Genomic DNA, 25,210 nt, shown 5'->3' with positions numbered 1-25,210 from the left:
TTAAAAGTGGGTTCTGAAAAGGTTGGGAATACCTACTCTAGGTAATGTTCCAGGCTCCCAAATGCCCTTTACTTGCTTGTGAACCTTAGATTAGACAAACTGTAAGCATAGGTGTGCATGTAGCTGCGATGTGCCTGCCTTCTTTGAGGCCATTACAGAAACCCGTGCTAGTGCACCTGATTGTATCCTTCAGCACTATGTTCCTAGGTTTAAGGAACGAGGCTTCCATGGCCACACCTACAGTAGAAGAGGGTTTTTTTTCTTTAAATAGCTCTTTGAAATCCGGAGGTTTGCACAGAGTTGTTCAGTGGAGTTCGCCTAACGGATTTTAGGCCAATACCACATGTGTTTCTTCAGAACTAAGCCATTATACCAAATAGGGAGGTACACAAAAGGAAAGCATGCCCAGAATTAGCCTGTGCTTCAAGAATGGGATGGTATCTGAATAAGCTACCAATTCCTACACAGAACTTAACTTCTGTTCCAAATTATCTCTTTCCTTTTGCCTCCCTGATCTTTCCCCTCCACTGCTTCCTTTTTTTCCTCTTTCACCATAAGAAACATTAACAAACTTTAATACCCTGCAGAAACCTCGCTAGGAAAAAATAAAATAAAAACCCTCTCGCCTACGTTCCGTCGAAGGCATTATTTTATTGCAGCTTTCTCCAAGCTGGTGCCCTCCAGATGTTTCAAACAACATCCTATAGTCAGGTATGATAGGAAACGCAAGGTCCAAAACATCTGGATTTTATCCTGGAAGGGACTCTCCCCGCCCGCGCCAAACGCTGGAGAACCAATCTAATTCTTTAGCTCGGGGTCAGCAACGAAACCAAATGCATTCCTCCCTCGTCCTTTGCACATGCATGTTTCCATTCCGGCAATGTCCTTTCTCTGTTTTAATCCTTATCCGCCTATATCTTATTCTGAGAAACGAGCAGAGAAGTCGAGCTCTGGAGTTTGCGGGAGGGAACGCCCCCTCCCGGGGAGGAGAGGCTTCGCCCATGACAGACAGGGACCCGGAGCCTCTTTAATCGTCGCCTCCGCTGCCCATCAACGAGAGGAGGAGGCGGGCGCTTCTCTCGGCTGGGTCGTGGTACCTGCGAGCAACTTGCCGCCGCTCACATGAGTGACTCGAGGCTGCCCGAGCTGGCGAGAGGAGAGCGCGCGCAATTGGGATTGCCTTGAAAAGCGCCCTCAGGCTTTCGCGCAAGGCGAATTTGACAGGGAACCCGGCTGGGAATTGGGCTGCTTTGCTTTTTTAATTATTATTTTTGCAAGGAATTTGATTCCTGGGGAAAAGGAAGGACGTGGGAGGAACGCTTCTTTTCCCCATTTTTTTTTTTTTTTACTTTCGGCATTTTAGGTCGGGGTCCCTCTTCCTGGGTCCTTCCCACCCCTCGCCCAGCTCTGTCAAGAAGCGCACCTTCTTTTCCTTGCCCGAATTGCGAGGGAATTTCTCTGGGAAACGGGGGCGAGGCGGCTTTGCTCTTTCTCCCCCCTGCGCTGCTTTCCATTCTCACTTTGCTCTTCGACGCGCAAGCAAACGGCCGGCTGAGGAGAGAAAAAAAAAAAACAGACGCCGGGCGAAACTGAGACCCGCTGGGCGGGCGCGGAACCTCCGCGAGCCTTTATAGAGAGGGGAATTCGCACCTGACCAGGGAGAGGAATGAGGTTAACGACTCTAAAGGAGTCTCCCAACCCTCCCCGTCCCCTTTCAATGAATTAAGCCCCCGAGGGGGGTAGATAAAGCGAGGAGACTCCGGGAGCGCTCGAGAAGCGCTTGCGAGGGCGAAAAAAGCGAGCAGGTTAGGCGCGTGCGGAGGAGCGATGCCTCCGAGGCTGCGCTGGCTTTGGTGGTGGGCGCTGGTGTGCAGTAGCGGCTGCTGCTCGCCGCCGCCTGCGCTGCCTCTGCCGCCCGTCGCGGGGGCGCTGCTGGCGGGCGGCGGCGAGGGCGCCAGCAGAAGCCAAGAGCAGCAGCCCCAGGCGCCAGTCTCCACCTCCTCGTCGTCGTCGTCCCCGGCGGCGGCGGGCTTCCTCTACCGGCGCCTCAAGTCTCACGAAAAGCGGGAGATGCAGAAGGAAATCCTCTCAGTGCTGGGCTTGCCGCACCGGCCCCGGCCGGCGCACGGCTTGGCGCGGCAAGAGGAGCAAGGAGCGGCGCCCCTGCCGCCGACGCACCACCAGCGGAGGCAGCAGCAGCAGCAGCAGCAGTTGGTGCCCCCTCCGGGCAGGCTGAACTCGGCGCCGCTCTTCATGCTGGATCTGTACAATACCCTGTCCAGCGAGGAGGAGGACGAAGAGGGGGCGCAGGAACAGCAGCAGCAGCAGCAGCAGCGCACCAGCGGCCGGGAACCCCCCACGGCGCAGCCGCTGCAGCGGAAGACGCTCCTCAGTCACCACCCGGGTTCCTCCGGCGGCGGCGGCGGAGGCTCCCCAGCCTTGGCCACCTCGCAGGATAGCGCCTTCCTCAGCGACGCGGACATGGTCATGAGCTTCGTCAACCTGGGTGAGTGTGAGGAGGAGGGGGAGGGGGAAAGGGGTGGAGCCTTTGCGGAGCCCTCGTTAACACCTGGCGGCGTGTGCGCGTGTGGCGCGCGCGCGCTAGAAACTTGTCGTGCAAACAAGAAGCGTGCGCGTGGGGTGGGGGTGCATTGATGGTTCTCGCTTACTTTAGCTACCCCCGCCTTGCTTCTCTCTCTCTCTCTCTCTCTCTCTCTCTCTCTCTCTCTCTCTCTCTCTCTCTCTCGTTTTCTTGGAAAGTTGCATATCTCGGTTTATGGTCGCGTCAAAAAAGTGCCACCCGCTTGCAATCGCCCCTCGCCAATTTTACGTGCTAAATGAGCTCCCAAATCTTAGTTGAGTTGCGTTCAGATGACACGATTTGCATGATGCCGTTTTATGAAGTTGGCAGGTGCATACGAAGCCCGAGAAGCGATCCTACTGGAGCATGGGTGCAGCCAGGATTTATGTGGAGTGGGGAGGGGGGTGGGAAACAGGACACCCATCTGTCATCATCCTCTGTCTGGCAGATTCGGAATGAAATGTCTCAACAAGAGTTGCTTTAAATTACTTTTCTTTTGGCCCCAGGTGCTCAGAAAAACCTGTCAAAATCTTTCTACGATTTTTACTTTTTAGTCAAGGTTTTATTTATTTACAGTGGTACCTCAGGTTAAGTACTTAATTCGTTCTGGAGGTCTGTGCTTAACCTGAAACTGTTCTTAACCTGAAGCTTTAGCTAACGGGGCCTCCTGCTGCTGCCGCGCTGCCGGAGCACAATTTCTGTTCTTATCCTGAAGCAAAGTTCTTAACCTGAAGCACTATTTCTGGGTTAGTGGAGTCAGTAACCTGAAGCGTATGTAACCTGAAGCGTATGTAACCCGAGGTACCACTGTATTTACTTGATGGGGGGGCTACACCCATTTGCTGAATTATTGTCAGCTTCTCTGTATGTATGTATGTACCTATTTATGTAGATGTGTGTCTCTCTATGTGTGGACCCACCTCTTGGGATGGTGGAAGTGTCTAAAAAGCACATTTGGGTGTGCAGGCCAAACAGCTAATTTGGTAGTTATGAATGGACCACTGAAAAGCAGCAGGAGCCTTTCACTTCTCCATCTGTACAATCAATATTAATTGATTAAAGCAGGCATAGGCAAACTAGGTCCTCCAGATGTTTTGGGATTACAACTCCCATCATCCCTAGCTAACAGGACCAGTGGTCAGAGATGATGGGAATTGTAGTCTCAAAACATCTGGAGGGCCGAGTTTGCCTATGCCTGGGATTAAAGCCTCCTCTCATATCAGAGGAGCTTTTAGCTGTATGGGACATAAACAAATATTTTGAATACCTCAAAAGTTTCCTGATTCCATATATTGGAAATTTACTTGCATGTAGAAGATCCCGGGTTCAGTCCCTGGTGTCTAAGATTAAAATAAGTCCAGAAACATCTCAGTTTAAGGCTTTGGAGAGCTGCCGACTACAGTAAGCTCTGGGCTTACTGTATGGAGTAGTGGTTGTGGCATATGAAATCACACCTATTGGGTGCAACATAAATAAAGGGCTTGTTTCTACAATCCAGTGAAGTTATATTGTTAATTTGGTTGGCACCCATCTGTTTTAGGAGACAACGGAGGAGTGCTCCTTTGGGGGTGAAGTCCAACCATTAAATTGGCCATTGTTAATTCAGGATCATGCTAATAAGGACTTTGAATAGCATTATGTACTTTGCACAGTTTCGTTGCTGCACATCCCTTGCTCATTAGTCACCTCAAGTAGCCACTTACTGTCCCCAGGCTTTCACTACTTTTGTGGATGGGATTCAGTCACATACCAGCAGAATCAACTTATACAATTAAAGTGAATCTGGTGCTCTTGTGCCACAAACATGCTTCCAAAATAATTGAACTTTTTGCAAGAAAAGTGATGAGAAAATGCTCTGGAAAGTATGGTGTAACAGTTGATTGACACTGCATCTCCTTGCAGACAAATCTGAATGCATGCTCAATAAATAGGTCATCTGGAAGAGATTGCTGTCTATGCCTATTGCAACGCTGTGTTCAGGTTCCGTGAGCATATGGTACTGACCATGGTACTGTTTCCATATGTCTTTGGCTGGCTTAGGATAGCTGACTCTGATACCAGAGGTCTGTTTCCTTCAAACATTTAGGTCATGAGCATGTATACACATCCAATACTGAAAACAAACCCAAAGGCTTGTTCATTGGAATAAGGACCTGTGCAGTAATGAAACACTTAGAGTGGTATGCAATTCATTTGTACTCAGAGTAAACCCATTAAAATTAATGAACCGAAGTTAGCTATGTCTCTTAATTTCACTTGGGCTTGCTGATCAGAAGGTTGGCGGTTTGAATACCCACAATGGGGTGAGCTCCCGTTGCTCTGTCCCAGCTCCTACCAACCTAGCAGTTCGAAAGCACGTCAATGTACATAAGTAGATAAATAGGTACCACTGCGGCGGGAGGGTAAATGGTGTTTCCATGCACTCTGGTTTCCGTCAAGGTGTCCTGTTGCGCCAGAAGCGGTTTAGTCCTGCTGGCCACATGACTCAGAAATCTGTCTGTGGACAAACGCAGGCTCCCTCGGCCTGAACACGAGATGAGTGCCGCAACGCCATAGTCGCCTTTGACTGGACTTAACCGTCCAGGGGTCCTTTACCTTTTCTTACCTTAATTTCAATCGTCTATTTTCTAACTAAGACTAAGATTGGCTACAACTCTTAGGCTAAAATTTTATAGCACTAAGATCCATTGAACTTAGTGGGACTCTCTTCTGAATAAATTTGCATAGTATTGCTCTTGTTAAACTCTTGCGTTATCTTGGAAGGTTGATGAGTGCCACCTATACCATTAACCTCTGCTTCTTTGGACAAACGAAGCTGATTTGTACTGTTGCAGGTTTGGGGTTGTCGTCTTGGGGTCCCTGGTATCAGAGGCTTAGGAAGGGGCGTGCGGCCCGCCCCGGGTGTTATGACTGAGGAGGGTGACAAAATGGCAGGTGAGCGGGCGGCACACCTCGCGTCCGACAGCAGCAGCTCTTCTGACCTTGCGGCAGAGAGCAGCCATCCTCAGCTGTGGTGAGGTGCGTGTCAGACCCAGCTGCGGAGAGCAGGAGGAGAGTGAACAACAGCTTCCCCGCCCCTCTCCTACCCTGAACTGTGGCGCGTGGGAGGGCACGCTCCGCGTCCTGCCCCCTCGCCGCTACCTGGTAGCCGTTGGATTTTCTAATGGTAATATTAGTGTTTGCCAGCAGAGGATTGCAGAAAATGGTGAATATCAGTCGGACATGTTCTCTTTTGTTGTGGAACGGGCCTTTACCGATACTTAGCCATCTATTTAGTTATGCAGTGTGCTGCCAGAGAAACAAAATAGCTGAAGATGCTTCTGGAACGGGGCATTTCTTTTTCCTGCCCCCCACTTCCTTGGCTGGAGGTGATGTCATTAAGGTCTCTGTGTGAGAGAACAACAGCAATGCAGTCTGGAAACTGAGTCTGAAAGAAAGACCTGATGGGGAACAGGATCTGTTGGAGTGATAACTCTGAGACCCTTCTATCTTACCGTGTGTGTGTGTGTGTGTAATTAAAAACCTTATATGACAGAAACTGCAGCAGTCTTCAGTAATTTTCACTGAAAGGAAGTAAAACCTAAGGGATGTTATGGGACCTGCGAAACTTCTAGTCACTCAGAGACTCTTTCTCTGTGTATGTTTGCGCGCAATACAGTAGTACCTTGGTTCTCAAACGCCTTGGTAATCAAACGCCTTGGTTCCCAAACACCAAAAACCCGCAAGTAAGTGTTCCAGTTTGCGAACGTTTTTCGGAAGCTGATCGTCCAACGCAACTTCCATTTGAGTGCAGGAAGCTCCTGCAGCCAATTGAAAGCTGCACCTTGGTTTTTGAACATTTTGGAAGGCAAATGGACTTCCGGAATGGATTAAGTTTGGCGCTTTTGTTCTTGCTATTTATTTTGCGTTTTTGTTTTTGAAGCTTTTTCGGTTAATTTGTTTTTGTGACTGTGTGGAACCCAGTTCAGCTACTGACTGATTTATCGTGTGATTGCGGAAATGGATAAAAGCCCCCCATCCAAATAATGACTATCATCAGTGCAGGTAAGAAAAAATAATAATTTTAATTTTTATCCTCTACAATACTGTCTTATTTATTTTATAGTACAGTACATTGATTATTGCTTTCATTTTATGGATCAATGGTTTCGTTAGATAGTAAAAATCATGTTATACTGCTGTTTTAGGGGTTGTTTTTAAAAGTCTGGAACGGATTAATCCGTTTTGCATTACTTTCTATGGGAAAGCGCATCTTGGTTTTCGAACGCTTTGGTTTTTAACAGACTTCCGGAACAGATTAAGTTTGAGAACCAAGGTACCACTGCAATATCAGATCACTGTTCCATCTTGCCCAGTCCCTCACCCTAGGTTTCAAGCAGGTATACTGCCCAAAATCCTTTTCATGCCAGGAATTGAACCTGATACCTCCAGCATGTAAAACACATTCTCTACTACCAAAATTATGACCTCTTTCCAGACGTCCTATCTTCCTAGGTAAGCCACGTGCCAGCATATTCCAGCGTATTTTATACTTTCCAGTCCCTTAATTTATGTTGGATATTAAAAGCACTAAAAACTTCAGCGGCTGTGAGTTTGTGTGGTTAAAGTCTGACATACCGTCTAGGAAAACAGGGTCTGTCTTTTCCTGTGTATGGATGGACGCAGGTTAGCGACTCGTTCCCTAAATACCCCTCCCAAATGCACATAATGCCTCTGATCCTTTGAGAGTTGCTTCTTGGTGTATATGCTGATGAAAGGCATCGCTAGGTGCAGACACAAACATTAACTGTACGGTAATCAAATAAAAAAGCTGCCCCTTTTCTGATTTAGGAAAGGGAGGTACTTAAAGCCCTTACAGAACATGCTGATTTTCCTCTTCAACTATTTATCATCGGAAAGAGAGAATATAACTTACTACTTGCTCCCCCTCCCCAAAAAAGTGGCAGTTACTTAGGGCTTGTCCACACTGTCTGCTTGGCCTATGCTTTCCAATAACGAGTCTGGACAGTTTCCCCCTTGCCTGCTCCTTTTCTAGGGAAAACCTGTACTATAGCAGGAGAAAACCAGAGTTGCCATTTGCTTCAATTGAGCATCGAAGAACAATTTTCCCGGAGGGGTGAAGCAGTAAGACAAGAGGAAGTGTGGCTAAACCCTTATAGCTAGTTTAAATATTGCAGATAAGTGAAACGAAACAAAACCAGAAACACACATAACTTGTGTTGTGCAGAAGCAAATAAGAGATGTCACGCGTAAGTTTAGCAGATATATCTGGGGCCCATGGGTTGGGGAAAAGCTTTGGTGAACCCTGTGTTGTGTGCAGAGCATTTTGGTGAGGCTATTTCCAAAAGACGAATTGTGCTTTGATAGTTGGGTGTGATGGTCTCCTATGAGTACAATGAATGTTTGCAACCATCAGTGATGTAAAGACTTAGGTGGAATCTACACACATATAAAAACCGGTCTGAAAATACTTTTTTAAAAAGTGTTTTAAAAAAATACATGGAATTTTCCATGAGGCTCACCATCGCCATCTAGCATCACATTGTATATTGCACTTAAAACGTTTTATTTGCAGCTGTGTAGCTGAGTCCTAAACTGCAGTGTTGGGGACTGCAGTGTTCCTGCAATTCTAGGCTACACAGCATGGATGTGCTCAGTGTACTTATCTCATTCTTGTCCCTCTTAGTCAATGTGAAGTGGTGCAGGACCACAAATGACTGTACAGTCTGTACGCACTTCAGAGTTGTTTAGGTTGTGTGTGTGTAAGTACATGGTTTTGCTATAAATGCACTTCATCCTTCTGGTAGTCCATTAACACAGAGAATGAGGGAAAGCCCATAAAAATTGTTTCCAGCTATAGGGAATGTGCTTAACTTGGATGAAAGTACGTTGCACAATTGTGATTCTTATCTTAGAGAATAATGCAGAATGGATGAGAATTATCTTTCCTCTCTTCTCTAAGGAATACTGACTGACAGCTGGAATGCAGTAGAAAGATGAGTACAGAAGAATAAAGTATTAAAGCAGGCTTGATTAGAATGTTGATAGTTCTTTTTTAAAAAGATGATGGCATCTGAAGAGTATTTTTGGAACTGAAATATTATGCCATTTGAGATGGGGGAATAATGAAAATGAACTTCAGCATGCACAATGAAATTCTGAGATCGTGAGAGAATTTTGGTATGTTGAGTTCATTGTGGATATATATATATATATATATATATATATATATATATATATATGTTTAGATAAATGATGTTGATCATTAAGCTAAGCAGTAGAACTACGATAACTATGCAGGAAATGGTTTCTTTAATGATTGTGCTGTTGAAATACCCTGCTGAACATTTTTCATGTTTTCAGTTCTAGTCCAACGATATGTTTACATCAATTTTCAAAACACTCCCAGTTGGGGACAGAAGTATGGGAACCAGAATGAACACTTTGCTAAGACATATTTTAAAAGCAGTCTGGTTAATTAATCTCATTAAATGATATTGGATAAGTTTCTTCAAAAGAACCTAAACACTAGAGGCTGCATTTTGCTATATGGAATTTTAAGCCCCCCACCCCTCCCCAAATTTACACATTAAAAGCAGGCAAGATGTTTCATTGTATCCTAACCTAGTTCTGCTGATGGTGGAGGCATCTACTGTATATGTAAGGCAAACTCCTCCATTTCAGATTCTGTGGGGAAGGAAACATCACTGGGGGAAGAATTGTAGAAAGATTCAAAGGACTGAATCTTTCATAAAGGAAATCCTTTAATGAAGGATATTCTTTCCTAGAGGATAAAGCTAACAGTGGCTACTAACCATGATGGTTATGAAACAACAACAACAATAATAATTTATTATTTATACCCCACCCATCTGGCTGGGTTTCCTCAGCCACTCTGGGCGGCTCCCAATAGAATATTAAAAACACCAAACATAAAAAACTTCCCTAAACAGGGTTGCCTTCAGAAGTCTTCTAAAAGTCAGATAGTTCTTTATTTCCTTGACATCTGGTGGGAGGGCATTCCACAGGTTGGGCGCCACCACTGAGAAGGCCATCTACCTGGTCCTACCTCTTCTTTAAACTGGGCAGCCCAGGACCTCCATGCACCTCAGGGAGGTCACTTCAGTGCTGCTAATGCAGCAATTTGTCATGGGGCAGGAGTCAGCTTCGCCTGCTGAACAGCAGCCTGAAGGGGGAGAAGGCAGAGTGACTCCACCTGCAGCTGATCAGCCTTCAGGGACACAGTAGAGAAGGCACTGATGAGAACCAGCTGGCTTTGGCCTTAAGCAGAGCTTCCAACAGCAGTCAGATGCTGGTAACCACGCTTATAGTTTCTAGTCCTACCTTGCTGCTTCCTGCTTGTCTTGACCCTTGACCCTCAGATTCCCCGACCCCTGGATTGCTGTTCGCCTGACCATAGGACTGGACCTGACTTCGCATGCTGACTCTACCTCCAGGCAAGTACGCCTCAGATAATCTTCTGGCCTTTACTGAGCTCTGCAGGTTGTTGCTCAGCAGTTGGCTACCAGCCCCTTGCCTGGGGTTGTGCAGCCAGGAGTAAGAATGAGGGTAGATAGTATGTTAATTTGCTTTTGTGTTCCGTGTTTAAAGTGCATGTGAGTTAAAGCCATGCTCAGAGATGTCCAGTCACCCATGGCAAATAAGAGCTGGGCTTTACTTCAAACGGTGGGACATTGCTTCATATGCCACTGCAGAACAATTAAAACAATCCTTGCCACCTGTTCTGTGGGATGTTTGGAATATGTGACTCTTACTTTTTCGGAACATCAGAGCAAACTGTAATTCATCAGGTGTTTGTTGACACCCTTGATAGATATGAAAGCTGGACAATATGTTTATGACCTCTCTTTTTGTTACATTGTTTTATTTTGCATTTTACTTTTGGGGACCTTTTGCTTTTCTAAACTTTTTATTTATCTGAAAACTATTTTTTTTTAAAGCCTTTGGGCTGGGCAGATAATCACCTGAAAGAGATTTGAATCTATTTTCTTTGTAGTCCATTATTGTAACATAAGGGACTAATGGAGGTTTGTGACTTGGTGCAGGGGAAACCATTTGAAAGGCTGGTTTAAGGTCTTCCTTTTGGGGGACAGTGAGAAGTAAAATTCCCGAGAGAGAGAGACACAGACAGCAGACGAATTCTGAATCATGTCATGTCATGGATAAAGTACCAGGAAAGATGAATCAACACCAGAAACTTCTTACTAGCACCCAGCTTGCAAGCCTCAATGATGCATTTCAATTCTTTAACTGGAAATAGGCTTTAACCAGATGTAGTTAATTGCTGCTTTCACTTCTGTCTTCTCCCCCACTACTATTCCTAGTGTAGCGTACTACAGTTCTTATCTTAAAAAATGAAACTTTAGAAAGAAGCAGAGCAATATGATATGAAATTGAGAATTGGGCCTTAAATAGGCAGTATGCTTTTGGCAAGGATAGGCTTATCTGTCCTATTCTGAAAAGGTAGAGAGCATGGCCTGTTTGTAAAGACCACCCCGCCCCAATATTCCAAATACGCATAGTACTGACAAAATTTCAAGGTGCCTATATTTCACCCCCCCCCCCCAATAAATCAGAATGGTGATGGAACTTAGTCTATCAGTCATATGTTGCAAAGAAATACAATTCTGAATTAAGCAGCATACTTTTAACACACCATGCTAGTTCATAGCTCTTTGGGTCTAGTGTAGCTGCCTGTGTACACACTCCTGTTTACTCTGTACCCAGTACACTCCCACTGCTGGTTTGAGAAGCAGAGTACACATGATGCCAGACACAACCCATATCCTGTATCTATCCTGTCATTTCTTTTGAAATACTGCATTTTGATGTGTTCCACCACCACCACCCAGCTTTGCTTCAAATTGAAAGAATTGAAATTGGGGGAAAAGGAAAGTCCTTGCAGTACTTTTTTTTTTTAAGCCGGTGAAGTTTTCAGGGTAGTTTTGAAATTGCAGATCAAAAGGAGACCCCTACATAGATGGTGATATGGTGTCTAAGGAATTTGTGAATTTGTGTTTCAGCATGACCAATAGTCAGGGGTGATAGGAGCTTTACTCCAGGAGTATCCGGATGGCCAAAGCTTAGCCACCCCTGCAGTAGAGGAATCTCCTGGCCTAGTATATGCCAACTGGCTCTTCCTCTGCACTAGACTGTATCAAGTTCACAAGTTGGTGCAAAAGGGCCAGGAGTAGTTTCCCAGAAGTGGTAATATCTTTGAAAAAAACCTCATATTTGTAAATCAGAATCTCTTGTTTCTATTACTGTGGCCAGAGATTAAAAACAAAAATAAATAATGTATTACATAGTGACTAAGTGACTTTGCAAGAATGCTAATCTTCACATTTAACGTGACTGCTCTGTGTAGTGTACTGATGCCCAGTGGATCAGTAACTCAGTTTCCCTCTAGAATTTTCAAATGTTTGTTTATAGTATATACATACTGGAACATTTGATACTTTACACTTATTTATTTATGCAAACGTTTTAGAATTCCTTAGAGTTTTAGAATTGCATTTTATTAGACAGCAGCAAAGTCAAGTTTGCTACACTTGATGGGGAGCAGCCAGATGACAAATATATTTTTGCAAGCCATCCCATTCTCTGAGCATTGCAAGGCTCCAGGTGCTTACATATTTCCTTTTGAAATGAGGCACATCGGACACTTTGGTACCTTTAGACTATATGCTTTATTGATACATATATACAACCTGAGCCAATGATGGAGGGGTTCACAGCATCAACAACCCCAAGAGAGTCTTGCTTTTCCCATAGCCACAGCCTTGGATTCCAGGAGAAGTCAGGCATGGCTCTGGCTTTTCAGCTTGCTGTCTTTACCAGCCTGTAACTCCCCTCTTCCCCTCACATCAGGGTCAACTCTCAGCTCTTAACTCTGGCTTTTGTTCTAACTATCTCGGAGCTGGAGAAGGAGCCTCACCCATTTGTTAACCAGCACAGAGCCTTTGCTTTCTTAATGGCTCATTACCTTTCCTTTGTTTTCTTAATGGCCCATCTCCCAGGTGATCTCCTAAACATGGAAAGCTGGGTCCAAGGATTAGAAGCTTGGCATATAATTTAACACCCCTAGTCTTGATTAAATTCTAACACTTGCTGGACCCAGGAATTTAGGGGGAGTCTGGCATGCACAAATTCATAACACCATATAGCAAATCAACATACTGGACAGATAGAGCAGCTGTGAAAATCATCCAGGCTTTCATGATGATGGGGTGTTTTGTTGTTGTTGTTGTTGCCATAGCATGTTAGGAGTCAGTCCTTCAATTCTTTATAAGCAAACAAAATAAATGTTTTGTTTGTTTAAGATTCTTCAATCATTTCATTATTAAAGAATCATTGAAGGAGTGAGGACCAAGGGTCCACCTGGGTCCACTTTGGAGAGCCAGACTGAAGCCATTTTATAAGAAGCAAGCTAAAAGCTAAAAGCTATTTCTCTCCTCTGCCTGCACACAGCATTTTTGTAAATGCTGCAAGTGTGGTCAGAGCGCTTCACACCTGCTCTAGCTATTGACCCAATTCCCGTAAACAGACCGAGAAGAGAGCAACAACAGGAAGATGTAGCCCACCACAAAAATAAGGTGAGAACACGGATGGTCAATGTGGTTTTACAAGGAATTGCAAATAGATCAAGAGGATTATAAGCTCGCAGCGCCACCTAGTGGATAATGAAGCTTGGAACCGAAGGGCCACCATCAATTCTTTAATTGGTTGAGCTTCAATGAATATGCATAAAGGGGAATGTTTAAGGGGGGTGGGTGAAGGGGCTGAACTTTGCTTTGCCTAAGGGGATAAAAACTGTCTGCCCCTGGTGTTCGGGGGCATTCTCTCATTTTTGCTGAATGTACCCACTTTGCTTTGCTTGTCTGACAAATAAACCAAAGTCAATAAAACTTTTGTTTTAAAATATTGCTGCCTGGATTTTTTCCATTCTGGTCTGCATTCTGAAGTCTCCAACATCATGATTTGCAGTTTTCTGTTGCTTCATCATTTAAATCCTCAGCCATAAAAGCATATGTTTTTAGCGAACTGCCCCACACAGGTGCATATGCAAAAAATACTTATCTTGTCATTTTCAATATTATGGTTGCTTAGAGGGTATTGCTTGTAAAGAGGTTAGATGTTCTGTTTACCCAACGGCGAAAGAGTGACATAACGTCTATTTGAAGCAAAGGCACCTTTCCCATTAGGCAACAAGGATTAATTGAATACAGAGCAAGGATTCTTAGGCATATTGGGATGTTTATATTTTAGCATGGAGATACTGGGGGCAGGGGGAACACTGCTGAAAGCACATCAGCACAGCGCTTGAATTTAGGGATTGCTCGTCTCTGCAGTTTATACTTGTTGGCAAGGCCCCCAATCCCACATCCAGCTAGAGAGCAAATGTGGGCAAAACGTTACATCCATTTATGAAAACTATAACATACACAGTAATATAGAGTTTCCCCCTAAATGTTAGTGAGAACATTTTATGCAGGGTGAAAAGGCAGGGAGGGAGGTAATTTGCAAGCAGTGAGTGGGGCCAAAAATTAAGATCAGAGGTACTTCTCACGCTTTCTCTCCCAGTCCTCATTTCCCTGCTGAGCAAGCCCTCCTCAGCTAGATAAACTGTACCTCCTCTGCAGTGTTCTCATGATAATTGGGCCTGTGCTGCTTATTAAGCCTCTTCCTGTGAATGAATGAATCTTTATTTGCATCAGCCATCGGCCATAGCAATAAAACAATACGATTTACAAAGAATAGAAATTAAAAAATCGAGTACATAAAATACATTTTAGGGTTTTGAATCAATAGTCAAATAGTGGATCTTATTATAATTGCCCCAGCTAATTCTTCCTATGCTTAATAGATAATGGGAGGGATTTCCATCAGTGTTGTAAGAGGGAGAGGGCAGGTGTTTGTTTGTTTTTTAAAAATAAATCCTCTCCTTGCAATCTTCCTTGTGCTGTTGAACTGGTTGGCACTTGGTAGAAAGGAGGCTGGCCTGCAGAAAAAAGGGCTCCTTTGGAGAAGCTGTTTAAAAATAAATTATTTTGATGCACTTCTTCCTGCTGCTTGGCTGGTGGGCCAATAGCAGCCCAGGGAGCACAGATTGCACACAACAACAATAGAAACAGAAAAAATAGAAAAGGGGGCACGTTTCTTAGAGACTGTGTGTACTGACTGGAGAAAGCACATGCTGCCCAGACAATATACAAAATTCACTTGATATAGGTGCATGCCCCAATATTTCTTGAGGGTTATGTATGGCTGGTAAATGTGCACAATTGCCGGTTGTTGTGCATGCTAAACACTGAATATATATAATCAATCTTCCATTAATCTCTGTTTCATGAGCACATTTGAAAGTGATGGAAATCCCAGTTTTAACTGAGAACTAGAATTCTTAACTTCAAAGGTAATGGTTGAATACCTGATTTTTTGCAATCTGCACTCCACCCCCTCTTCCTCAGCCTTTTCCACAATTCCTTTTTTGGGGGTGGAGTTTAAGCAAATTGTTAGCCTGTTATTTGTCCCACATCTTAATTTGAGGAAGGGGAAATAGGGAAGCCAGCCTAGCCACATGGCAGCCCACCACATGGCAGCCTTACCCCACCAACCATTCTTCACCTCCCAGTGCAAGACAGATATTCAGTTTCTTAATTGTTGAGGTGGGAGGAACCCTTTCATTTTACTTCAAAGCAAATGAGCAGTGGCTATAGAGATAATGATTTGTTTAAGTTATTGTTATAAACAGTGCAAGGAAAGCATAAACATGGATGTCATGCCAACATTCAGTATAGCATACTGAATAAGCTCTAGTGAATGCCTTGCCTTTCTCATTTTCTTCAACAAGGGGTGTGCAATTTCCTATTTTTAAACGGGATACTCTTTTACTTACTGGGATTGTTAAGATGAAAGGCTACAACCTTTTACTACAAGGAAAGAGGGCTCAAAGTACAGGAATATTGCTCTTTTGCTCCTTGTTTTAAATACTTAGATCCTATGCACATTAGCTTGAGAGTAAGTCTGAACACAACAGGGCTTACTTATGAGTTGTCATGTCACGTCACTGTACTGCTAATGACTGCAACAGCAGCTTAGACAAAACATTCCATTCTATGGTGCACAGGTTGTTTAGAAATTGGAAAATGTAAATTATATACCTTTTCGTGATACTTTTTTTGGTGAAGTTATTTTGCAAACACTTACCTGACAACAAACAGTGTGGAAATTGCATTTTTAGAAGGGAGAGACTTTAAATGGGAGAGACGCAAGTTAAAAGCTTTATAACAATACTTACAATAGAATAGGGCACCATTAACTATACATATCTAAAATTACAATGGATAAAATGTTAATTGCCTGTGGATGCCAGGGAAGTTGGGTTTGAAATCGTGTAGGAAATTCTTTAAAGTCACGACTTGTATGAACCCACACTTGTCATTAGCTTTACTAATTTACCCAATGGAGTAGAACTGCATTTTTTTTTTAAAAAAAATCTCTGATCTAGAAGTCATGCCCAAGGGAGAGACATGGATGTTTGAAGGGCTTTGTCATCCAGGGGAGATCCAAATACCTTCTTCCGTCTGTTGACTGGGAAGAAGTATATAGGATTGGAATAGTGATACTGCTGCTGACAGAACAGATTGTGAAGCTGAGGCTCCAATACTTTGACCACCTCATGAGAAGAGAAGATTCCCTGGAAAAGACCCTGATGTTGGGAAAGATTGAGGGCACAAGAAGAAGGGGACGGCAGAGGAAGAGATGGTTGGGCAGTGTTCTCGAAGCTACCAGCATGAGTTTGACCAAACTGCGGGAGGCAGTGGAAGACAGGAGTGCCTGGCGTGCTCTGGTCCATGGGGTCACGAAGAGTCGGACATGACTAAACGACTAAACAACAACAACAACAACTGCTACTGCTGAGCAGTGCCTTAGGTGCAACACTCCATTTCTCCCTCCTCCGGTGTGAATCCATTGCTTTCATTGCTTCCCTTGCGGTATGATTGCTATCAGGAGTGTCAGCTTGGCCCCGTGACAATAGTTGCCCGGGGCCATGGGTGGCATGCAGTGTGCATTGCCCAGACACTGAAATTTGTGGGTGCCTGGTCCCTTCATGGGGAGTTTTGTGGGTGCTTGGGAACCAAGGGAGTTGGCACTTATGATCCATATTATACTTTTTCTGCCACTCTCCAAACAAATGGGAAATCTGCAAGATAAAAATTTGAAAAACCGAATGGTACAGGGTTTTTTTTGGGGGGGGTGGTGGTGGCAATGGCAGCTGCCTTTCTGGAAGGGTGCATCACCCATTGCAGATTTCTTATGTGGGTGTCCACAAGTGCCTGGGGTGTTGGTCTCCTGGCAGCACTATTAACTTAATAAAAATTTTCTTGCAATTCTGCTCCAAGGAGTGCTCGATTCAACATGCAATCATAAAATAAAGGCATAACAATCCAATAAAACTAAACAGTCTGCAGCAGCAGCATCCAACTAAGATGATGTGGCTTCTAGACAGCATTAGCATGTGATGCCTACATAAATTGGTGTTTTTGGTCAGAAAAATGCAATAGGATTTGCTCTGGTAGGCAGGAGGTACAGAGGGAGCACTGCTCTGCTCCCATGCAGATGTCACTGTGGAAAAAGAAGGAATGCAAAACAGGCCCCCGTCGCGATGACCTTAATGCCCGACTTGGGACATACAAGGAAACAGTGGTGGGGGGTATGCCACACCAGTTGAACCTGGTCCAGAAACCAGTTGGCAGCCAGTGCAAGGAAGCCAGTAGCTTTTTCTAAGAAGAGATAAAGCTGGTAGCTGAGCTGTTCCCATGTTGCAGTGTTCCTATGTTTCTGGAGAAATGCTTTTAAGACGAGAAGACTGATACTTCAGAGTTATATGCCAGGAGCCTGTTTTTAGCAGGGCTATAGGCTTTTCTTAGGGATGTGGATGGTGCTGTGCTCTAAACCCAGAGCCTAGGGCTTGCCGATCGGAAGGTCGGCAGTTCGAATCCCCGCAATGGGGTGAGCTCCCATTGTTTGGTCCCTGCTCCTGCCAGCCTAGCAGTTCGAAAGCACATCAAGTGCAAGTAGATAAATAGGTACCGTTCTGGCGGGAAGGTAAACGGCGTTTCTGTGCGCTGCTCTGGTTCTCCAGAAGCAGCTTAGTCATGCTGGCCACATGACCCGGAAGCTGTCTGCGGACAAGCGCCAGCTCCCTCGGTCAGTAAAGCGAGATGAGCGCCGCAACCCCAGAGTCATCTGCAACTGGACCTTTACCTTTACCTTATAGGCTTTTGTTAATCACAGTTGGTAGTCTTGCGACTGACAGCCTTGAGCATAGATTCATTCTTCATGGGAGTGAAGGTCCTTGTTGGAAAAAAGTTCCGACTGCCAGCAATCTAGCTGTTGTTGGCCTTGCGGGCAATATGCTGTGCAATGCTAATAGTAGTCGATTTGGAATTAACAGCCACAGTTTGCAAATATTGCCAATTTAATAATAAAACACCTAGCAATTTATTTCTGGTGCAGTATTACAAAATGGGTGCATTGGTACAGTGTGTGCTCACAACATTTCTTATTTACACAACCAGGCATGAACCACAGTTGTAAGCAATGTGCATGGGAGCGTTAAATATGGCTGGTGTCCTTTGTCATAACTGTGTGCAATAGGAACAACAATAAAAACACAATAATGTAGACTCTTTTCCAGGTTAAAGTAGTGAATAGATTTTGTACAGTGTCTGTCTTAATTCAGATCATTCCAAAGGGATACTTCAGGCCAAACAAAATACCAAGAGGTAGACATGGGAGTTTGGGGGAGTAAATTCCTAACAAATTATTTACATAATTGTTGAGTCAATAATTCATATTTCATTCACTACCGCAAGAGGCTAAGGTCACATTGAGATGTATCATGAGCTGGAAGGTCCACTGATAATTTACATTTGTAATTATACTCAAAACCTCCACGTACCTTGAGGATACCACTGCTGGCAGACTGATTCTATTTCATCCACTGCCTTAAAGAAGACTGGAAGCGCTAGCTTTTAAGGAAGTTGCAGAAATGAACATTGGTTAGCTGGAGTCTTCCAGTTACTCTTAGCAACACTCTTTTGGAGAGAGAGGACCCTTGGCCAGGGAAGGGCTCAAAGAGCATAGCTGTCAATTTACAGATTTGAAAATAAGGGACCAGCAGCCTCGAAGGGATCAACAATTACTTGGATAAAATACATATTTTGTTGCGTGCAAATGGCTTTAGATATCTATTAGGTCCATAAATTACTATATAGCATATATTCAACTAAAAAAAACAGCAACAATTTGTTGTTGACAAAGCACAGCTGGACATAGAAAGGGCCCCATTACCTTCAGTAGCTTATTTAAGGGACATCATCAATAAGGGACAGCAGTGGTACATGGCGCTGGGATAAGCGACTGTCCCGCCAAATAAGGGACGCTTGACAGCTATGTCAAAGAGAGAGAAACTGAGTGCGATGCTCAGAAACTTAAAGGACCGAAAGATAAAGCTGGCTTAGTTCTTTGTCTTGGAGTTGGATGCAAGGCAGTTCCAAGAGATGTAAGAAATTTAGGGAGGGTTGCAATGCACCTGATGCAAGCAAAAATGAAGCAACTTTCACCTGACATAAAAAGGAGATGTGAATGATACGCTTGTTAGAGATGATCGTGTTTGCCTTCCCCCCCTCCCGTTGCCGACTCCCATGGGTGTGATCCTTCTGCACCAGCTGGCCGAAGCCTGTTAGAAGTGTGGTCTGCCCAGAATGTGGGAAAGAATGGAGAAAATGTGGAAAACTTGATCATTTTACTGAAATGAGTAAAACCCGATGGAGAAAATCTCAAGGCACAACTATGATGTTTACACTGGCAGAAGCAGATGAAAGCATGATTTCTTCATTGGTATCATAAATTCTTCAGTTTTGGAATATGAGAGGTATCTGGATTTTCTCATAAATGATAGCAAAACTGAACTTCAAGATTTATGGGGGCACAAAAACAAATCCAGTGGGTGGGATTCAGCAGAAGCTTTGTGCATGAACTTCCACTTGTGCAGTAGGGCTTCCCCCCTCCCCCTGCACCCCCCCAAAACTAGCTTGGGGGGGGGGAGTCAGGAGAGCCCCCAGCACAGCCAGAGAGGGGTAGAGGGGGAATCATTCCATCTGGCAAACAGAAGTCTTGTGCAGCTGGAATGTTCATCATAGTGCAATGTTTAATTCTACCCAGTGTCTAAAAATAAATAAATTACAAATCATTCCATGCTGAAAAACTTCCACATTAATAGTATACTCCAACAACAGACTAGAGAGGGTTGGATAAATTAGTTTCAGGGCGTAAGTTGCCTACAGGAGCAATGCTCTGTAAAAATAAACCTAGAACCTTTCTGATTTGCCTGGCTTACAGGCAATGCCTTTAATTCATGCACCAGTATGCTGTTTATGCATGGTAAATGTGGGAACATGGCCATTGTTCATCAGTTTTCCATCCCAATTAAGGCACAGGGTCTAACTTATTCTACTGGCCATGTGCTTTTTCCTACAGATGTGCTCAAAGCATGAAGCAACAACACACACACACTCACACAGCCATCACAGTGGAGTAAGCCATCGCTAAAATCAACTGGGCTGATCCAATGTTCAAGCTGTTGTTGTTGTTGTATAGTGTTTTAAATCCCCCCCACGTCTTCAGCTCTTTAGCCCTCCTTAAAAGTTTCACCCATTTCCCAAGAAAAGTACAGAGTCATATTTTGGGAAGGAAGGGCAAGGAGAAGGCAAAGGGTCAGGAGAATTGAGTCTGAAGACTGAATTAGGTAAGATGACATCCTCGCAATTAGCAATTCCATGAGTGGCACTTACAAAACAAATGTCAGGTGTGTGCACAATCCAGACCAACTCCATCTAAACTAAATGTGATTTATAGAAAGTATACTTTCAGATCCAAAGAGGGATTTAATCCAAATATTGGAAATAGTTGCTCACCTGGTCACCTGCAGCAAGAAAGAATAACCTTAACTAGGCAGGGAAACTTTACAAAATGTTCTTTTTTCTTTCAGGCCACAGGTGTATGGACTGGTAGACTAGGGTTGGAGGGGCTAGTAACTGTGGGTTTATTCTGTAAGGTTGCAAAATCTGTATCGGGGAAATTACCTTTATTATGGGCCTATGCAGCTACATTTACTTTTTGTAAGGCAACAACTTAACAATTCCATTCAGAGAAGTAGTTAAACCCATCTCTGACTTTATACTGTAGCATTAAACCTGAAGCGGCATGGATGCCGTTAGGAAGACCGGGTTCCGCACTGCAGTCACTGCTCTGCAGTGGCGTAGCGTGGGGGGTGCAGGGGGCCCCGGCCGCACCGGGCGCAACATCTGGGGGTTAGGGGGCACAAATCCACGGGTTAGGGGGTGCAAATTACTTGCCTTGCCCCGGGTGCTGACAACCCACGCTACGCCACTGCTGCTCTGTGTTTCGCTATGCTTTGCTAGATTCTGGACAGACTTTGAAAACAATCGGCTCATTCCCCTGTGTGGCTTGTGTGTTGAACCAAACATGTTTAAGTGGGTACCTCTGGCACTTGGGGTGTTTTGAGACAGAGTTCCTCACCCCCCCCAGTAAAGTAACATTAAATTTGATTGGAACAAAGTCAGTGATGTAGCTGAGGTCCTCAGACCTTCTCAAGAATAATGGCTGAAAACCACCCTTTCCTTCTCTACCCCATCCCCACCCCTTCACTCGATTTTGCTGTGCAATATTTATTAAGGCTTGTTACAAGTTTGGAATACTTGTAGTGCACAGATGTTTTGTGAGGCTTGTTATTTTCTATGCTGGAGGTTATGAGTCAGATTACTGTTAAGCAAAATGTTTATGTGAAATCATTTCTGAGTCATATATTTGCATCATATACAACCTGTCTGACAATCAAAACATTCACCACTCTGCTAATGATTATACGAACTTTTCCAGTGCTCTGCTCCAACATAACATAATTACAGAGAAAAGCACAATAAATTACTTTGACAGCGTTCTCCATGTGCCTTATTGTGATCTCTTGACATTATCTCACCACTACTCAGAACTGCAAAACTCAACTGTGTGTATGTCGTTTTGGAAAGACATTTCTTAACCTATTGTGTACACATTCATCAAAATCCTGATTAATAGATGGTGTAGATGTTCCAAATAAATATTTTGGGGAGGTGCATGGGGTATAATTTACATATATGCACAGTACCTATTTATTGCAACTGAGGAATGCATTTGCAATGTGTATAAGCTAATCTCCTGATATATGTCTGGTCTTCTGTGCTTGTGTAGGTGACAGGTACAAATATCTTTGTGGTGTGGAAATGAGGAGTTGTGATCAGGAAGGATACCTACAAATGTTACCTCAATGGCTTGGAAGCCTCCGAGGCATGTCCACTTCTCACATTGCTTTGGTAACATTGAAGGTCATGTGGGAAGAGCTGGCATCATAGCTATTTCCGATGCCAACATTAGTCTTTCCAAAAGCTGAGGCAATGCTTTTCTAAAAAGGAGAACATCATGCCATTCTCCTGCATTAATTGGGCTTCTGTTGGACTGGAATGAGATGACTGCTGACTGGAAGTGGCCCCATGCTGGTTTAATAGGCTATAATGGCCGGCACAATTCGTTTTAAAGGACTTTAATGACTTTTGCCCAGATCCTATCAGCCCATATGTGCAAAAGGCAGCTCTGATGTGTACACATAATTGTCATGTTCACTCAAGCATTCCCATTCACCTTAGTTGTATGGGTAGCCTTCGTGGGTAGCCTCCATTTTGCATGTGGATTGTCCTGCATATAAGAAAACCTTACCTCACAGCTTTTGGATTTGAGCCATTCTGTAAATCTTGCAAGAGCATACACTATATATCTCACAACAGCATGTACACAAGATTGGTCTACCATTCAGTAGAGTGAGGTGAATGCTTTAGGTTAGGTGACAGATGGTGTGAGGTAAAAAGGTAAAGGTAAAGAACCTCTGGATGGTTAAGTCCAATCAAAGGCGACTGTGGGGTTGCGGTGCTCATCTTGCTTTCAGGCCAAAGGAGCTGGCGTTTGTCCACAGACAGCTTTAAGGGTCATGTGGCCAGCATGACTAAACCACTTCTGGCGCAACATAACACCGTAACAAAAACCAGAGTGCATGGAAACGCCATTTAATTTCCCGCTGCAGTGGTACCTATTTATCTACATAAGTACATTGACGTGCTTTCAAACTGCTAGGTTGGCAGGAGCTGGGACAGGGCAATGGGAGCTCACTCCGTTGTGGGGATTCTAACCTCCGACCTTCTGATCAGCAAACCCAAGAGGCTTGGTGTGAGGTAGGAGTACTGCGACCCCAACCCTTCTGTTCCTCCTGAACTGCTGTTTACTTTCAAGAGGATGCCAGGTCTATATGTATACTATATGGCCTGTCCTGGGTCCCCTAAACTGTCTTAGGAAACATAAACAGTCTCAGGTGCAGTGAAGGACTCTCTTGTCACCAATAGTAAAGTAAGATTCAGGTGGCATTTGGAGTATATGGACCAGGTAGTGTTTGTGTGTCCATGTTGTCCTTCACCTTAAGCTGCAAAATGTCTTGCGCACACACGTTTCCACTTTAAATATGTCACACTAAGAAAAAACACAATTTGTGAGGTCTTATCTCTCAAATGCTAAAATGTTTGCACTCTCGTAATTATGAAAGATGTACTGAAAGAGGTTATTGGAATACATGAATGAAACAGGTCCATTATTGAAGAGACAGTGTGTTGGAGAAGAGCATATAACTCCCAAAAGCTATTAGCTGTGAAAATTGCTATTTTAAAAAACAAAACACTTTTCAGTTAGTAGACTGAGCCCAGGTTTTTTGGCAAACCTTGGTGTGTGTTTGTATACATACATACATACATACCGTACACGTACACGTACACACACACACACACACACACACACACCTTTAAAAAACAACAACAACCCACAGGCTGTCTTAAGTTGACCTTCATTTTTTAAATTTAGATGTTTTATTACCTAGATTCTACTTCAAACCCGTGTGGAGACTTTAAATGGCAAGCTTTTTAAAGAGCTGACATGTCACAGTGTGAAAATTTGGTTTATGGTCTTTCAGCATTCGCTTTTCTGAGCTGGATTATAATATGTGTGGAGGATACTGGCAGACTCTGAAACTATAAAATACTGCTGGATTTCATCACTTTTACTAGACTGGCACTGTGCAGGCTGCAGGATGGACTCTGATGACATTCTTTATGTCTGTGGTGAAAAAGTCAAGTGTGGACAATACCATAATGGCTTTTCCAAAAGTAAGTTAGCTAGGCCATACGTTAATTGTTAACGAGCCTGTGTGTGTGTGTGTGTGTGTGTTTTGAAGCCATAAAAAAAGCTTCCGCACATAATGTTGGAGAACCTTTCCTTAACCGAGGTCTCTGACTAGTGCGAGTGACGAATGCCTAATTGGACTACGAGGACCAATATATTGTGAAGTGTAGTGGAAAATGCCCCAAAAATCTGCTGGATGAAGGCCATTTATCCTGAGTCAGTTCCTAGCCCTGTAAACAAACACAGCTGCTTGAGTGTAGAATCGGTGAATAAGAGCGGTAAAAATGGTGATGCGTTGCTAGTGAGATCACGGCAGAAAAAAATATGTAACGCACGAGGCTGCGTCAGGACTAGAGGCTATCTTCGGCTGAGATTGGCCATTTCTGTTTATATAGCTCATATTTATGGCACTGTAGGGTAACATTAACATGAGTAAGTCGTTCTCATTCCCCAACAGCTCATGTAACAAGCCAGCCAGAATGTTAAGCGCTGTTGAGCTGATAATGCTAAACTTTGAGAAATGGTCTACAAGCATTTGGTCAGATGTATCTTCATATAACATCCAATGTTTTCCCAGTGGAAATAGGGACATCCTATTCCATAATTTTATAATTTATACCCTGCCCATCTAACAGGGTTGCCCTAGCCACTCTGGGAGGCTTCCAACATATAAAAATAATAATATAACAAACAGTTACAGATAGGTAGCCGTGTTGGTCTGCCATAGTAAAAACAAAAAAATTCCTTCCAGTAGCACCTTAAAGACCAACTAAGTTAGTTCTTGGTATGAGCTTTCGTGTGCATGCACACTTCTTCAGATACACTGAAACAGAAGTCACCAGACCCTTCTATATAGTGAGAAGGTGGGGAGGGGTATTACTCAGAAGGGGGGTGGGAATGGGTGATTGGCAGATAGCTGTGAGGAGCCTGTTGACGACTCTTAACGACTGCAATAGGTCTTACAGGAAAAAGCAATGGGTGAGAAGGTGAAAAATGGCTTTGTCATGTATAATGAGATAAGAATCCAATGTCTTTGTTCAGACCAGGTCTCTCCATGGTTTTAAGTTTGGTAATAAGTTGCAATTCAGAAGCTTCTCTTTCCAGTCTATTTCTGAAATTCCTTTGTAGTAAAACAGCTACTTTGAGATCTTGTATAGAATGTCCTAGCAGATTGAAGTGTTCTCCTACTTGAATCACAAGACAGAGAAACCAGTGACTTCTGTTTCAGTGTATCTGAAGAAGTGGGCATGCACACGAAAGCTC

The 25,210-nt window shown here is 43.9% G+C and overlaps 1 protein-coding gene across 1 annotated transcript in view; it reads left to right on the top strand.

Annotated features, from left to right (window-relative positions):
- The first annotated feature begins 534 nt into the window (after window positions 1–534).
- BMP6 (bone morphogenetic protein 6) overlaps window positions 535–25,210 on the top strand; it is an 88,785-nt gene continuing 64,109 nt past the window's right edge. Inside the window, exon 1 of the mRNA XM_083747328.1 lies at window positions 535–2,506. Within this exon, the coding sequence (XP_083603454.1) occupies window positions 1,828–2,506 (679 nt within the window). The 5' untranslated portion in view covers window positions 535–1,827. The remainder of the gene's footprint in view (window positions 2,507–25,210) is intronic.

This window comes from Podarcis gaigeae, assembly GCF_964106915.1.
Source record: "Podarcis gaigeae genome assembly, chromosome: 7".
In the NCBI taxonomy this organism is placed as follows: Eukaryota; Metazoa; Chordata; class Lepidosauria; order Squamata; family Lacertidae; genus Podarcis; species Podarcis gaigeae.
This window is presented reverse-complemented; position numbering and strand designations above follow the sequence as displayed.